Source organism: Phodopus roborovskii, unplaced genomic scaffold, assembly GCF_943737965.1.
Source record: "Phodopus roborovskii unplaced genomic scaffold, PHOROB, whole genome shotgun sequence".
In the NCBI taxonomy this organism is placed as follows: domain Eukaryota; kingdom Metazoa; phylum Chordata; class Mammalia; order Rodentia; family Cricetidae; genus Phodopus; species Phodopus roborovskii.
Genome location: NW_026126549.1, coordinates 17,455,692 through 17,474,036, shown reverse-complemented (window position 1 = coordinate 17,474,036; position 18,345 = coordinate 17,455,692). Strand labels below are relative to the sequence as shown.

The 18,345-nt window shown below is 39.3% G+C and overlaps 1 protein-coding gene across 1 annotated transcript in view; it reads right to left on the bottom strand.

Moving 5' to 3' along the window:
- Nucleotides 1–16,985, bottom strand: part of Ccdc192 (coiled-coil domain containing 192) — a 176,292-nt gene extending 159,307 nt beyond the window's left edge. Inside the window, exons 1-2 of the mRNA XM_051201184.1 lie at nucleotides 16,870–16,985; nucleotides 12,949–13,000 (exon numbers count right to left, since the gene is read on the bottom strand). Of these exons, the coding sequence (XP_051057141.1) occupies nucleotides 12,949–13,000; nucleotides 16,870–16,985 (168 nt within the window). The remainder of the gene's footprint in view (nucleotides 1–12,948; nucleotides 13,001–16,869) is intronic.
- Between the last annotated feature and the right edge of the window lie 1,360 nt (nucleotides 16,986–18,345).

Sequence of the window (18,345 nt, the reverse complement as noted above, 5' to 3'; positions counted from 1 at the left end):
TTGACCTCGAACAAAAGCAGGAGAGATCATGAAAAGTTCACACCTTCCATGCTTTCCCTTACTTCACACAGGGCCTGGTTGCAAGGACACCTGGACTCACACTGTGTTATGTCAAGGTCTCTTCTGTGGTCTAACACAGAGCCCTGATGTTTTGATTTATGAACTTCACAAATTTCTCTAAGTATTGATGAGTCTCAAAACCCGCACACTTGAATCACATGTTTGTACAGTCTTACAAATAACTTCAGGATGAGTTCCACCCATGATGCCAGAACTAATATAAGCTCTTTGTTTAGAAGGAATATTATATATCATGTGCTTTGAATTTTTATATAAATTAAAACACAGCTCCAGACAAACATATCAATATGATCTTGACAATATAATTATACATTATACAGGTGAGTAGATAAATAATCTTTTCTTCTGCAGGAAATGACCCAAACTCAAAAGAAGAAAGTAATTTTCCCCTTCTGTTCAATAAACAGAACACCTTCCAAACCAAGCTTGGTCTTCAAACTAAAACTTCCCCATCATCCATGTCAACCATCTTGTTAACTGAAGACTTTTCTAGTAAGAATATGTTTTCTTCACAATGAGAAAGGGAAAGAAAATAAAGTAAGGCATTCTTGCTACAAAAAACTACTTTTATATTTTTTAACATCTAAGGGACGCAGAGACAAATTGGGCTGTTAAATGAGTGTGGATTTTTAACTTTCAAGAAGGGGTTTCTCTATATAGCCCTGGCTGTCTTGAACTTCACTTTGTAGAGGCTGGCCTCAAACTCACAGAGATCTGCCTGCCTCTGCCTAGTGAGTGCTGGGATTATAGGTGTGCACAATCATGCCCTGATATAGAGTTTCAGTTTCATATAGTGAGAAATTTCTTGAAATTTGTAACCCTGATGAACTAGTCAATTCAAAACAGATCTAACTGGTAAGACCTGTATGTATTTTAGCATAATTGAAGAAGATGAAAACAGTCCTATAGCACCAGCCCATAAAACATACACTGCGAGAAGTCTGTTTTAAAATAAACGCAACTCTCCTATACCCACTTCAAAAGACTTGTGATAATCAAATAGAAAAAAAAGAGAAGTTATAGCACAATAGAAACTATAAAAAAAAGTAAAAGAAAAAGGTGAATATTTTTTTTTCTGGAGGAAAAGGGGAGTTTTAATTTCTCTAATTAAAATTATACAAACCACATCATTTGCTTTGAATGGTTAAAATATTTGGGGGACATAATCTTTTTCACACATCACACAGAGGCTTATATTTTGACTATTTGGGCATATTAACCAGCAGTTCATTCCTCTACTAAATATAACCATTGAGGAAATTAGATATGCCCACAGGAAGAACAAGCATCAGGTCACTGTGTTGGTGAGATGATACCACTATGTTCCCAAGATGACTGTAATTTTCCAGTTAGTTTTGTTATGTAAATTATCACTATATTCTGTATACTGACAGTGTTCAGAGTGGTGACAAATGGTTTTTCTGTCAGATGCTCAGATTATAAATATATAAGCATTTTAAAAAATGTTCAGAAAAGTGAACTGCTCTGGTAAGAACATCCATACTCCACTGATGCTGTTCCCCAAACCTAGCAAGGAAATCCTTAGTTGAACTTGGTGAATAATGAGAAAGTTCTTCCTCTGAGCCTGGCATCTGCACAGAGTCTCTTTCTCTCTCTCTCTCCTTTTAAAAACCAAGATCAGAAGGAGAAATGGGTTATGCACCCTTCTGTATCAGATAAAAGCTCAGCAACAATTTCCATAGTGCATTCCAGGCTGATAAGGCAGAGGACAGGCGCAAAATCTCTCTCTCTCTCTCTCTCTCTCTCTCTCTCTCTGTTTGCTGTAAATTTCCACTTCCTTTAAAGTCTCCCAGTCAGCTACTTCTAAGAGGAGGCAGGCAGAATGCTAACAGGCAGTACAGCTCACACAACTGTAGCTTCTCAATGAGGCTGTTTCCTCGCTTGAGAGATGAGTCTATGGCACCCATGCCTTTAGCTCAGTGTGGCCATCGGTCATGCTGCCAGGCTACCTTTTGTCTCTCCATGTATTTGGAGATTTCTCATCTCACTAATTCTATGTCTCTAACGGAGAAGTTAAGAACTCTCAACTCCCCTTTGCAGCAAGGTGTAGTGGGATAACTCAGAATCCACATTGTCAGACACATCATCTTCAGGCTTCAGTGAGGATGGGAATGGTGAGAAAAGATGGCAAGTACACTAGGATCTGACCAAGCAGGCAGGACCATACAGCATCCAGAGCTGCAGGGGCATCAGTGTTGGGGGTTTAGTCTATACTCAGGCAAAGTGACAAGCAATGCTGGGTCTCTGCCCAATGGCAGCAGTCACAGACTTGTCATGAGCCTGCAGAGTAATGGACACAATCTCCAGGCTGGACTCTCTGACTTTCTCAAGGAACCTTTGGAACACCAGATTACCTTCAATAACCCATCTCCTCTTCATTATACAAGAAAGATATTGATATCCTGTTGATAGCAACATTAAATGTTACTAATGGGAGGGTTGCTTATGTGTGTGACTTTAAGTGAGTAGTTGATTGTTTTGAACTCCCTTTTCCTCATCAAAGAGAAGAGAGAAAATAACTCCAGGCAGAGACTTCCACAGTAGAAAGCAAGATGGTAACCATTAAGAAAGAAAGAGCAGAAGCTTGTGTTTCTATGGTATAACTTCTGGGAGCTCACAGCTCCAGGAGAGGCTGGGGGATGCTTATAAGGACTACAAGATGTGCAAAAAGTGGTGATCTTGGCACCATGGACCTGTGTGATCTGACCCTTTCTGGACAGGAAAGGCAAAGCACAATGTAAGAGTAAATATTCAGAACTGCAGCCTGACAGCCTGCCTGTTCTCCCCGTCAACTGATAGAGCCTCCTCCTCCTCCTTTTTTTTTTTTCTTGACCTATCCTCTAGGCCTTCTAAGGTGAGGATGGGGTGGTAGAGAAGACTCAGTGAACAGTGGACCAGGGCCAAAGGAACCAGCTTCTCAGGAAATTATGCAAAGACAAGTTGGGGGAAGCTGTCATGTGAGATGGAGGTGCATACACAGTGAGAGGGAGGAATATTATATTTAAAGAAGCTCTGACATCCCCCATTGCTACTTAATTAATGTGATCTCAGCTTTCATGGGTCAGAGAGTTCAATGGACCCAATTAAAACTTTGTTCCTTTTTGGAACAGTTCCATTTGTAAAACTTGATACTTCGTGACTTGGCAATATCACAGAGAAGAAAGCTTCATTATATTTGTTTAGAAAATAATTCTTTTTCTGTATTGCAGGTTTTTTATTTTGTATTAGGCTCCTTGGTGCCTTTTATAAATACAAGACAATGATGGAATATTGGTGACCTTTCTTTTCCTGTGTTGGAAACATTTTTCCATTTGATGACCCTGTCAGTTATTTTCTATCACTGCTAATTATTTCCAGCCATATCTTTAAAAAAATACCAAGAGGAATTTCTGTTCAGTGTTCTGGAACACACATAGGTAGGCAGATGCAGGTTGGACAGACCTGAATAGGGCTATGTCATAAGGGTGCCCATGCCTGTGGTGGCTATAGTGGCTGAGGAACTGGCTACAATCTGCTAAAGCTGCAGTGATGTCAAAAGTTGATTCTTAGAAGCACTTAAAAGAGGAAACCTGGGGTGGCTGTAAGGGTCTTGATGTCATGTCTGTAGTTGTGAATTTATTATAAAAGACATCACACACTAATATCAGGAACAATAAAAGTCACACTGAGCAGGCCGGGTCAGTTTGCTGAGAACAAAACCAAGGTCAATTTAGATTCCTCCTCATGTGCTAACATAATTATGTGTGTATTTTACCACAACAGTGAAGAGCTCTACCAGATTCCCACTGTCCTGCCTGTGGCTGAAATTGTACTTGAACTGCCAATGGCTCGGAATTGCCTACATTGTTATATAAGATAAATTGTAAAAACTGTCCCTTTTTCAGCATTTCATACTTGTAGCTCAGTTAGTCATTTTTCATGTACGGCAAGTTTCCTGTATGAAGTTGAATTATGATGTGAATTTCAGAGCAGATTATCTTCCTCATACCATCAACAAATGGCAGGCATTTCACAAGATGGAAAAATAAACGATTATGACAAATTGTCTGGGTTTTGCTTTATCCTTTGGATGTTACTTTTAAAATTCTAAGTGATACAGCAAATAGTGAAATGTAAGCATAAGTGAACATAGTCTACAAGGAAAGACAAGGGTAAATATTTTTATGTTTTTAGTGCTTTTTAAAGAATTAGTTTGGTGCTAGAGAAATACTTGCTGCTTTTGCATAAAACTGTAGTCAGTTCCTAGCACCCACATGGTGGCTCACAACCATCTGTAACTCCAGCTCAGAGGATCTGACAACCTCTTCTGACCTCTGCAGGCACAGACACAGACATGGAACACATACATACATGCTTGGAAACCACTCATACACATAAAGCAAAGTACATCTGAAAGTTTTTTTTTTTTAAAGAATCAGTGCCAATCTTACACCCACTAAATTGCATTACTAGAGTTTATAAATAATTACATGAAAAACATGTTCATAATGTAGCAAAAACATGGGTTTTTTTATTAGGCAAGGAATAAGAATTGAAATTTCTTATGTGTTTTTGATGAACTGTGGTATTATTTAAGTGTTTAAGTACATCTTCTGTATTGTTTATTGCTACAATTTAAGAATTTTATTTAAAAGCAATTTTGGAAGATTACCAGGTACAATTTTTGGAAAAGTGGCCGTTTGAACTGTAGCCAGATGCTCAACAAGTAAATGATAGGGCTTTTTAAAATATACCAAGAAGAAAACCAAACATAAATGATAGAGAAGTCTAGACGGGCAATTCATAGACATGCGTTTAAAACCGTCTTCAGTTCCTCTCTGCTGCCATCAGTGTGTACCATCCCCAGACAGGCCTTATGGAGGAGGCGCCATTCTATTAGTCTGTTTCTGGTTTTGTTGAACACAGTGCAGTGAAAAAGAAATCCAGAACTTCCCCATAAGTTGTGCACAAAAAAAGAAAAGTGACCTGGAGGAAACATCTCCAAGGTTTTAGACAAACCAGAAGATGGATGTGGAAGTGGATGTCACTTGACACCAGCCACCACTTCCCAGAAGATGTCCCTAACCACATTTCTTGAAACTGCTCAGTTTGATCTGAGACTTATTGTAAATATAAAATACACTCTGGGTTCTGGTAACTTAGTTCACATGTAAGAATATGGTGGATCTTGTTAATATTGTTTATATCGACTATGTGTTGAAATGACAGGGCTTTGGCTTTATTAGGTTAAATAAAATGGAATATGTATTTAAATTAAACTTTTATGACTTGAAGTTGGTTATTAGGAAATGTAAACCAGAAGAGTTTGAATTTCATGAACAACTTACAGTCTGTTTCTGCTGTCTGATGGTGTGCTTAGAAACTAAAGCTATGTGTTTAGAAACTAATGTTGAGACTGGAGTGAGCCATATATGTGGACTAGATGTCCATCGAGTCTCTGGATGAGTTGTCTAGATGTCCTGAATTTATGAATCCAAAACAGCAAAGAAGGACACTCTCCCACAGAGCAAATGATGCCACATGCTGTTTGGGGACAAGAATGTAGAGCTTTCTGTTTTGCCAAGAGTTGTATAACAGAGTCCCCCATCTTTGATTATGTGTATATGCCAAAATTTTCACTTGACACAGAGATGTTCTAAGTTTAAATTTAATTTTATTGAAGTATCTATTTTTCCCTAGACATAGATTCTTATGGGAATGACTGAAGCAAGACTTGAAGAAAAAGTACAAAAGTTGATGCATTTAAGGAAAAGAGTGGCCATGGTGTCACAACACTCTGGACAAGGACTTGGGTGGTTTGACAGTCACCTGCATGTACCACACAGTTTACTTTCTTCATTTGCTTTGAATCACAAACCAGTTCTGCTACTTGGACCTTTTACCTCTCAGAAGGGCATGTCACACTTTAACAAGGAAAATTACTGTGGGTAACTTTCTCCAGTCCTTTTGACTGGAAAGGACAATTAGAACACACACATGGAAACCAACCCATTCATCACAGAAGAGGAGATCCGGTGGGGTTCAGGTTATGGTCTATGGGGACTTATTGTAAGACTGTTATAAGTAGGTCTGGCCCCTACAGGAATAAGTCTGTTACAGAGTCATGGCATTTAAGGTAAGAAAAACCAACCAAGCAACAAACAACAAGCAGGACTCAGTTCCATCAATTTTCTAATCCCAAGAATGTTTTCAGATCATGCTTAACAATATCTTACAGTTTAATTTCCCTTTGTATGAAGTTATGACTCAATCAAGAGAAGTTTTCTTTTCTTTCTTTCTTTTTTCCCTAACTGAAGAGTACAAGGGATCCAGGTATTTAATAACATACACAGGAGAATAATTCATGTTTTTACCATGAGTGTTTAGTTTAAAAGGCCTAGAACAAAATCCCAGAGGATGAAAATGAACTAACTAACCATAGCCTGGTGAAAGCTAAGAATGGGACCATAGACACTCAGAAAGTGGACTTGGTACCATGGGTGTGGAAGATGTGAAAAGAAAGCACACTCTTGGTATCATTTCTCTGTGGAATCCCTGGAGCTGGAAGAACAGGGAGCCACCTGACGAGGGTGCTGGGAACCCAACCATACCTCTGCAAGGGCAGCAATTGCACTTCATTATTAGTCAAGCCATCTCTCTAGGCCCGTGTATAAAAACTTCATATTTAAGGATATTATACTGCCATAAGTAACACAAATAATTTTTCTATCACTTATGTTGAATATTTCTAACTGCTCCTTAGATGGATTGAAAGAGTGGAAAGTGATGAGGTTCTTGAAAAAACTAATTTATTTTGTCATTGTTTTGTGTGTTCATTCATGCACATCTTTGAGGAGCAGTCAGCTGTTAAAGCCACCAACTAGGCAACCTTGGAGAACCCTTTCTTTTCTTTAGACCTCATCAAGTAGAGAAAACATAGCACATTAATCATAATTATTAAACATACTTTAAAATAACCAATTTTCTCTGGTAGCTGATCTAACATAAACATCAGCAATAGGACTTGGCTGTTACTGCGAGCAGCTAGTTTCAATTTAACTAAATTATTAAGATAAATTATGCTGATGTGCTCCTGTCTTCCTGCAGAGGCTAACATCAACCCTATCTATGCCTTCCATTGAAATCTGTTATCCTTAAACTGTTTGCCTAAGGGACGATGACCTGTCTTGAGAAAAATCTTTAAACTTTCAATTTTCTTCAGCAGCTGAGTATGTTCTCAAAATCAGGTTGACTGATTCTATGGTCCCCTAAAGACACTCCCCCTTGTGGTGATATCTTGCTTGTACAAATAAAGCCTGTCTGAACATCAGAAAATGGAACCTACCACTAGCTAACCATAGAGGTCTGGAGGTCAGTACAGACAGACAGGAAGTGAGATGACTGGGCAGAAATCCTCTCACCACCCAGCTATCTCATTTCCTGTTTGTCTGTACAGACCTGTAGACCTCTATGGCTAGCTAGTGGCACGCTCCATTCTCTGATCTTCAGACAGGCTTTAACTGTACAAGCAAGATGTCACCACACCCGTTATTCAGCCTGCTTCAGGAGATGAGCAAGTTATACATGGAATTGTATCTTCTCTAGAATGTTAACATACAGGAACCCTGAGTCTCTAAGAAGCAAACAGTTAACTTCTCTCCTACTTCTATCCATACATCTGTCTCAACATTGCCATGCTCACAGAAAATAACATATTAGCATTTCACAACACTAGTGTCCTTTCCCCCAAATAATACCAGTTATTTGGAACTTTTTGTCATTCAAAGGAACCAAATGATGAAAAAAAAAAAAAAAAATCCTGGGCACCTTTGCAGACAATCCACTGTTTCCGTTTATAAAGGTCCTTTGCTCCACTGAACCCTCCTGGGGGAATTCTGAAAAACATTGCATGTGTAAACAGTCTGTTCCAGAGACATGTGTTTTCTAAATTTCTTTGCTTGTTGACATTTTTTTTTAAACGAAAGAACATATTCATGTGAAGACAGGTCCTTTTGTTCATTATACATTTCTTCTATCATAGAAATTACAAATGAAATAGGTCCACTCCAAAGGGCCATTTCCTTTGAATTTCTTTGTCCACTTTCATTTTAACTAAGTCTTTTTCACAGCCCTGATCCCCAAGTTAAACAGAACTTATTACTAAAATGAGACGAGAATGAGAAAGCCGATGCTTTCCCATTTTCTTTATTTCTTCTTCCTCTCTTCCTCCCTCCCTTCCTGCCTGCCTTCCTTCCTTCTTTTCTTTTGTGACTTTGTTAACTTAGAGTCAAGACCAACTGAGATGGAAAGAAAGATCAGGCCACTGAGGTCTGATAGCAGGAAGCTACGAAGGAAGGCAATGGAGTCCCAGCTCATCTCAAAGGACAGCTTGGCAAGTTGGCCATCTCTCCTGAATGGTCCAATCCACAACCCAGAGGTCCTGCATCAAGTCATCATGGGAAACCTGTCTCTGAACTTGAATTGAATGCTTACAACTGAAGGGAATTCAAGAAGAGAAACTTGGCTATCAGTCAAATGAACTCAAAATGGATCTTAGGCTTATTACAAAACCCAAAACTATAAAACTCTTAGACAAAATCTTGGGAACAAATATCTGTGTCCTTGAGCAAAGATCTCTTAGATGAGATACCAGAAGCATGAGCCATGAAAGTAGCTGTTATTAAATTAGATTTCACCAAATTAAAAACTTTTGTTCTTCTAAAAACACTGCTAATTGAGCAAAGAGAACAAAGACAGAGTAAGAACGGTCAGAATGACAAAACACAAAAAATTACTCATATTCCAAATATATTTTCAAAAGAACCCTCAATACCAAATAACAGAAAAAAAAACAAAAATAAGCAATATAACATACAAGAAAGCAAAATATTTAAGTATCAGACAGAAGGATGACATGTAAAATGATTGACATCATTTGTTACTTAAGTAAATGCAAATTAAAAACCACAATTAGTATAATTTGCGATGTCTGAAAAACAAAAATCAAAAGGGTTAGCTTTACCAGAGAACAGTGTACAGGGACTGAAATTTCTCATGCCTCCGGTAAAGGTGCAAAAATGCCAAAAACAATTGAGTAGTTAAACAAAAAAGTCAGAGCTGCATCATATGACTCAACTATTCCACTCCTAGGTATTTACCCAAGGGGGGGGAATCATTTCCATACAAAGATTGGAACACTTGCCATGTGATTCAACCATTCCAGTCCTAGGAGTTTACCCAAAAGAAATGAAACCATATGTGCATACAAATACCCAACCATGAGCATCCCTAGCTTCATATGTAAAAACCCAAACCTAGGAGTAACCCAAACATCAGTCAACAGGCAAAAAGATAAACACAGATATACCTTCTACACAAAGGAATCAGAGTCCACAGTGAGGATGAACAGCTGTCATTCTGAAATATGAGTGGACCACAAAATAACATTTTTTTTCCTGAGTCAAATAGTCCCACGGAAAAGGGATCTACTGTGTGGCTCCATGTCTATGAAGCTCAGGGAAACTCTAGAGGGGGGAGGCGGTTTCCACTAGTCTCAGAGTTTTCAGGTTGATGGATAGCTCTATTATACTGAGAATATGACCTGACATGGCTAACTGTACACCAAAACTTGTGTATTTTAAATTTGTCCATTATGACCCTAGAAGGGAAACTGGAAGGGAGAAAGGCAGAAGGCAGGCAGAACAAACGTTCTGAGTTATCACTTTTTCCTTGTTAAAGTGGTAAACTTTGAAATCTAACCCATTTTCTAGAATCCTCACAAATCCTTCTATTTAAATATACATCCAATTCTGGTCTATGTGGCTCTTATTTGAAAAACGAAAGGGCCTTGAAATCCCTTGAAATGTTCCTTTAAAGCACAGTGTCCTGCCGACATCGTGATTCGTTAATGATTTGAACTTCTGCTCATCAAAGGGAGGGATCTTCTAAAAGCCATTGTAGAATGTTAAAATTTAGAGGAAGTAGAAATCAAGCCACTTCTGCTCTCAGACAAGATGCCACAGGAAGAGTGGAGCCAATGACTTGACATGACTTACAGTGTCTCTCTCTATCTTCACTTAATGTGCCTTCCTTTAGCTAACCTTGGGTCATCTTGTAAACCCATCTGTAGAAATTAAAAACACCAAAGAACTTTTGTATCTTTGACACCAAACTAACAATTCTTTAATGAAGCTGTTACTAAATTACAACTGGGACTTGAATAGTTTTGTGATAATCTTAGTGTACCCAAACCTCTAGTCATACTCTGGCTTTTGGGTGTTCCTCTCCTTGAAACTTGGGGCATTGGTAATCCCCATTGCCAGGATTCTCACAACTAATTTGGGGAGAACAATCCTGGTCTTTTTTATGTCAACCTTCTGTACAATAGAATTTTTATTTCTTAAATAGCTTCAAATGAGATGATCTATAGACACTAGTGTTTTCTGTGGGGTGATAAAATGGAACAAAGGCATTTGGCTTCTCTTTTTTTCTCCATACATCTTGATTCTCCAACTGACTCAAAGGAATGGTTTGAGATAAATGGGGACCTCCTGGCATCCTAAAAGTGAATCTCTCTCTCTCATCAGATTGTGCTATAATGTCCCTATCACATGTGAACACATTCTACTTCATCACTCACATCTGAAAGCTTCTTGAGCCTCCTGAATCACCATGAAGAAAACCATCAATATAGTGGTATTGGTTTTGGACCCTACTCATGTGCTGCTATGATGATATGGGGGGCATACTCCACTCAATGCCTTGTATCTCAGCCCATATTTTTTTATTTCAAATGACACTGATAGAGGGCCATTTGGGTGCCTGAAATTTGGTTATCTATCCGTGGAGACTAATAAACAAAGTCCAACTTTCTAATAATTCACAGCTTATCAAAGGATGTGGAACTTAAAATATTTAAGAGGGATATTTCACTAAAGGAGAAGAGCCCCATCTCCATGGCAGTGTGACCGACAGGAAGAAGGTGTGCCAATATGCCTGCACAGCCAAGAGGATTTCACACAACTGAAAACGATTACATCCTTCATATCACCCCATGTCCTGCCCAAGCTAAAACCAATGATTTAAAAGATGCATCTAAATGTCACCCATGTTTTTGTGCCTCATGCTACATAAGTGTTCTGAAGCATTTTGTACTAAAATTTCCATGACTTAATAGAACTGATTGTGCGGTAGAGGGGGCAGCAGTAGCTATGGATATGCCATGGGCTCTGTGGTCTCTGAGCCTGACTTCCTCCAGCTAAATGTGTAATCTTCTAGAGATGTAAAAATACAGGAAGGAAGCTGATCTGGCTCCTCCAAACCCCAGACATCCCAATTACGTCAACTGTAAATTGGAAAGGGACAGATTCTGAACTCTGGGAAGTTAATTGGGAGCCCCAGGCAGAATTCTAACAGGGTCATTGTCCTCATCAGTGTGGATGCCACCAAGGAGATACTGATGGATGTACACATTTAGAGGAAAGGGCAGTGTTCACAGACATTGGGTCCATTAAGTGTCCCATTTCTCAGACTCAGGGGTTGCCATCAAATAGAAAGGTAATAGGGAAGACATTTTTAGGCCATAGATTCATAAATAGCTTCATTAAATAAAATCAAAATTAATTATTATATTTCTTCTACCTAAATTAAAAAAAGCAATGTAGGTAGACTACATTTTTAATTAAAACAATTTAATAAGTTGAATTGGGTTTCCACTTAACATTTTTTTCTAACAACATCCTTCCTTCTGAAAATGGCTTATAGATTTGAGAGCTATGCTTAGTTTGTCTAGGACTAGAACTACACTAGAGAATAGAGGTGTGTTAATTCTTTTTTTTAAAGATATATTTAATTTTTTTTATTTCATGTGTGTGAGTGCATAGTCTATATGTATGTGTGTGCACCATGTACATTCCCGGTGCCCATGGAGGCCAGAAGAGGGCATCAGATTCTTTGGAACTAGAGTTACAGATGGTTGAGAGCCACCATATGGATGCTAGGAACTGGACCAGGGTTCAGTTATCATCAATGCGATAGGTGAAAAGTGAGACTCACAGATATGAAAGAAATTGGTTACAGCCGCACAGCTTAGAGGTAAAAACTGAACCTGGATCTGTTTGAATCCTGGTTTTATGAACTTTTACACTACACCACCCTGTATAACAAAAGCAGAGCTCAGACAGTTTGAGAAATACCTCTGAGTAGAGTCTAGAGAGTTGTGAAACTGAACCAAGAGAGACTGAGGAGAAAGTTTACACTTGGATAAAGATAGTCACCCCAAGCCTCACCAAGCTTCCACTCTCGATCACCACCTAGAATTATCCAAAGGCCAGACAGTATTGCAATGGAGTTGGGGAAGAAAGAGCCAGTGTTCCCAGTGTATGACAGAACTGTGGAATACCACTGAAACCAGAATCAGTTATTTCAATAGCCTTCAAAGAGGCCCAAACTGGATAAATCTGGAATAGACTGTGCTTTAAACCCAAGGTTAACTAAACCAAATAATCCACTCTGCTAGATTTATGTCATGTCTCAACTCAGGACTTCCTTATGTATAAACAAATGTTTGAAATAGCCCAGGACATCTAAGCTATTGTAGGGCCACAATGACAATGTGACATCTATGATGTGTTAAAATGGGAAAGGCCATTCCACATCACCTTTATCTGCCATCTCTTCACCCATCTTCTTCCCCTAAAACACCCCCATTCCCTTCCTTTCAGAATTCTACTTGGGAAAGAACATTCCACTGTTTGTTTAAGAATACTTACTTGTAGGGTATGAAAGCTCAATTTTATTAAAAAAAAAACCCTCAATATTCAATTAAATTACATTTTAAAACAGAAAATAAAGCGGTTTATTTCTTACCAGTGTTCGGTTTTGTGATCGTATATCCGACTGGTAACTTCCAAACATCGACCTACACGCCGACCTGGATGACATGGCAAAAGGGATTAAGAGTTCAGATGTCTAAAATTTTATTTTAGATAGCTGTACACATACACACACATGGAGAGAGAGAGAGAGAGAGAGAGAGAGAGAGAGAGAGAGAGAGAGAGAGAGAGAGAGAGAGATCACACTGAAAAGATCTTTACACTGTAACATGTAAAATAAAAAGTTAGAGTATTTTCCCCAAATGTTCTGGCCATTTCAGAAGGAAGTAAAAGTAACAGAACGTAAACTTTACTAGGAACATAAAACAGCCCTTCAAGGCTCCCTTGAGAATAAGCAGACCGAACAGTGAGTGGTACGGTATGTTCTGAAAACCTGCAAAATCTCCTATTTCAGCTAGAAAAGGAAAAGGGAAGAAGGCACATCCTCTCTGTGCACAAGCAGGCAGGGCAGTCGCCCCTCCCTTCCCCTCCACTCTTCCTTTCTCTCATCCCTCTCTCCCTCTCATGGCGGCTTACAAATGTGCTATTTACTTCAGCTTGAGCCTTCTTGGCTTTTTAGTTTTTGCTGCATTCCTCTAACCCCCCTTCCAGGCAAGAACTATTTTTTTCATTGCCTCCAATTGCTCTTTTTCTTTTGCTAAAGCCACTCCTGTCAGGCTTTCCCTAGCACTGGTCCATGGTAAGGCGGCTTGTCACCAGGGATCCCCTCGTTGCTATCTGCACTGGTCCCGTGACAATTCACCTTAATAGCTTTTTGCATGATTCATCATCTCTTCTTAGAAACATTTTCTTCATCTGGCTCCCAAGGCAACCTTCATCCGTAGGAATATACATGGGGAGTCCATGTGGCTTATTATACTTTACTTCCCATCTCTGTCCAAATACCACCTTCTCCATGAATCTACCCATGGGCATCCAATTTACAGTCAAAGCTCTCATCTCACTGCGCTTGATTTTTCCCTGCTGTTGTCACTACTTCCTGACATTCTACATGGTTTGTTTGTTTGTTTGTTTGTTTATTTGATGTGTGTTGCATAACAACTGGCCAGGTACATTCCTTAAATACATAGGATACCTTTTCCTCTTCTTTTTGTTACTCTGCAACTTCTCTATGTATTCAAGTATCGGGGATCAAATTTAGGGACCTTGCACATGCTAATCAATTGATGAGCCACCTGAGTTGCCTTCCAGCCCCACTACTTAGCATCTTGAAGAAGGAAAGGCTGGCTAATATTGGTGGAAAGAACCAATGGGTGGTTGGGTGCTCTAATAAGCTTCACCAAGTTTGCACATTCAATTGCACAGTTGTCACCTGAGGAACCGCCCTTTAAAGCCCCAACCTACTCCATTTCTACCCCAAAGAGTAAATACACATTTTTTCACTTCACATTTATGTGAATCTTTACTGCTTACTTTCCTAACTTTTCAAAGATATTAGCACCACTTAAAAAGGTTCACAATGCAATCAGTGACTAAAGGCTAAAATTAATGGAAGAAGACACATGCTTTCTAAGAAAAAAGAGTAGCCTCTTCTTTATGGTTGTTAGGAAAATCAACACATAGCATTGAATGAACTTCATGACCTAGGAATTCCACTTTTCATCTCTCTTTATCTTTGGTGTAGCTCACACAGCTGTTGTACTCATGAAATATATTATAGAGTGATTCCAGAGTCTATGCTTCAGTAATTTCTTCTTAATAAAATATTTGAGTTCCCTTATCTTGCTGAAGGTTTATACCATGCTCAACACTACATTTTCCAGCAGCCTCTTGGATCCATTGTATTTCACAATCTGTTTTCAGATATCTCTTATAGCCCTTACTGATTTTTAAGGGTGTATATACTTGTGTACCTGTGGGGTTTTTTAAAATAATTTCTCAGTAGCATTATAGGGAACAAGTACTATGCTATATTTACTCAATAACATGTTCTTTTGGAACCAGAGCATACTCAATGGGTTTTACTCAGATGAGCCACAAATGCACAACAAAACCCACCCAATTTTAATAAAGCATGAAACAAAACTACTGACTTCAAAACAAGAGAACTATGGCCATCTGACATTTAAACATTTAAAGATCATGAGTCATGGCCTCAGCGTAACCATAGTAACTCAGCATACACACTGGAGATGTGTATAGTAACTAAACAAAAGCTTTAGAAAGTCTACTAGCCTTGAGATAAAACAAAGTGGAATTAACAAGTCTATTTCTGTGCCTTTTCTCCTAACAATGTTTTCTTGCTTTAGGATTCATCGTGGGAAAACTGAAAAGCTCCATTAAACATCTGTGGCATGGAGTATAGTGATATTATGAGAGGATGGGAGTATTTATTTTCCCTCAATGTGGTACCAGAGCATAAACATTTCTTTCCATTTAATAAAATGTGTCTGATTGCTAGGCTTTTCATCTACACTTTTTACTTTGGAGTAGTAATTAGTGACTGTGGAATACATGATTTCAGCACAATTAGTTTGGCTGGACTTCAGGAGCTCCCTGTTCTCACAAGAGAGGAGGTGTCCTGGGAAAACACTTTTCTGGTCCTTGGATTTGGACCATCTGGGGTCTCATACTCCTTTTTTTAGAGAAGTTAGAATTAAATTTCCATTTGGCTTGTAAAAATGGTGGAGAGGGTCTGTCTCAAGGGAATGGGGAGAGGGAAAAGGAGAAGGGCAGGTAAATCAGGAGACCAGTTTGTACCATATCTGAAGAGAAATTGATAAATTTCTTCCCTGTCTTTGCCCCAGAAGTCCTGATTGGTACCTGCACCCCACAGTTGGCTCTGTGTATGAGAACAAGAGCCCACTGGACACTTGACAATGAGAACACTGTTCTGCTTTGCCCTGGGCATCACTGTTGCTTCACACTGGGTTATTCATGTCACAGCTGATAATCACAGGACATTTTTGCCTCCATTTGGAACACTTTGTTCACCTTTTTAATTGTCTTCATATGGAAATATCTGTCAGGTGATTTTGGAGAAATTAAGAGAAAATGAATGCTTGCTAGGTTTCATTGTTTCAAAGTGAAAAACAAAATGAGGTTGTACATCTTTTGAGGTTCGTAGATTACACATGGAAATATTTTTTTTTTTTACATAAAAGCTTAAGATCTTAATAAGTTCTCCCTATTAGTCACGAACCTTGGGTTCATGCAAAAAGCAAAGCTCACACAGTCACTAAGAGGAAGACACAGTTTAAAGTCCAATGAGGGAGAAACCAGGGCTATAGGGGCACACCCCTCACAGGAAACTGCCCTCCAGGAGACAGCTTCCTCTACAAACAGGGCACAATTATCTCCAGATTTGGAAGGCAAGCCTAACCAAAAGCTATCTCCATATTTGAAAGGGAAATGAGTGTGGAGCCCACATGGAAATTTTCCAGTGATTGACTGCAGATCGATGATAGAGGCCATCTCTGTGTCCATTCCTGTGGTCAAGGTTGGCTGCTAATTTCTACTTGGAAAAGAAGTGGAGAAGGAACGCCCCTGCTTATCTGCGAGCATCCTGGCTGGAGAGCAGGGGGGGGGGGAGGGGCCTAGTGCTGCTGTTTCCCTGTGGTTCTGAAAAGAGGGCTGGCTGCTTCCGTGTTCTCACTCACTACTAAGACACTTGGTGTGGGTGAGCGTATAATTCTGAGAAATGCACATGAAAAATGTTTTTACTCATTTACAAGAGCACTTGTTGAAACTTGCGCTATGTCAGGCCTTGTCTTGTGATTTGGGAAGATAGAACCGTCCCTAGAAAAAAGTCTCTTTGATGTTTTCCCCCAGACTTTAAAGAAAGGTTATCTTTGAAGTCTGGAGTGAAGGTTACTTTATCTGGAAATTTCCATGGATTCTTTTTTTTTTTTTTTTTTTTTTTTTTTTTTGTGGACAGAAGGCACTGGTCACTCACCTGCATCTCACTGGGGTTTCAAAGTCTGGGATTACAACTTTCTTGCTGTGGCACCCTCCCATCTCAGGCCAGGACCATTGGTCCTCTGTCCATGAACAGACACCAACTAATCTCATTCCTTAGAGTTTTGGAATCCCAGGCACTGCTCTGCTGCCCATTGTTGCTAAGCAACCACAATGACTGTGGTAAGGACCGTTAACTGCCTGAAGCTAAAGAATGAGTTACAGAGCCACAGGCTTTCCTCAAAACACCCCACAAACCAGATCCAGGCATGAGGACAGATGGAGGACAGTCACAGAGCCATCGTTTCTGGAAACCTACTCAAAGCATAAGAGGAGCACTGGGTTAACACTCAAAGTAGAGGACATTTAAAATCCAGCTCCAGTGCCAAGGACACAGTTGTCACTCTGCGGTCTGACAGAGGCACACACTCAGAAACAGATTGGTTTAAGCCGTGCTAGTCTGCTGCCCCTGTGCCTTCACACAGGGAAGTCCCATCTGGCTGAGGAACACATTCAAGTTCCTTCCACAACACAGGCTGGAGCAGGTAATTCATTTCGGTATGTCTGGTTCCTGTCACAACATGCCTGCAGTCCCTGCTTCTCAGAAGTCACTTCCTCCCGTCCAGTTGCTGCACCTTTCCACATTCTGTTTTGATAGGTTACACATAAGGGACCTGAGTTTTTGATCCATGTGTTCTGCATGTGAACTACCCTCAGAGCTCATATGAAAATATACTAGGTTATCATGAAAACTATTTGCTAACCCTATGAATAAAGATAAAAATGAATTGAACACTTGTTGGGCCAGGTAAAGAAGCTAACATTGGCTGGGTGTGTGTCAAGGATATACAACTGGTCCATAGCATTTGGGGGATCAGAAATACATCACCCTCCTCAATGCATTGACTTTCTCATTTTCAAAAGTACCACTTGAACTGCTTTGGTATCCTCCAGCTCTAACATCTGGCTGTTCCCTTACCCTTTCTCATCGAAGCCCTCAGAGTAGTTTGTTTGTCCATGCAGTTTAGAGCTATGGGCAGGTGCCTACATGTAAGACTGTCCATAACATTTTATGAAAGAAAGGTTAACTCGGAAATGTCTAGTGAGAGATGCTGTGAGCACTGATTACTTATAATGCTTATTAATTTCATTGTATAACTCACTGATCAAAAAGAAAGGCACAAAGATATGGCTGGTACAAAACATATTTTTAAAACTCCTTGACAAGAAACCTGAGTTTTACATTCCCATCCCTAAAAAGAACGCTGTATAGGAAGGTCTTGGCGAGATGGCTAGGAAGTGTTCAAGTTCTCTGAAAATATTTATTCTCAGAATTCTAGAAACACCAGGCTAATAAAATCAAATATAGTACCTTTGATAATTAAGTTGAAATTGTGCAAATAATTCTATTTTTAAAGTTGGAACTACATTTTAAGGAACTCCACAATTTCTCTAAGTCTAAAGGAAAAAATAT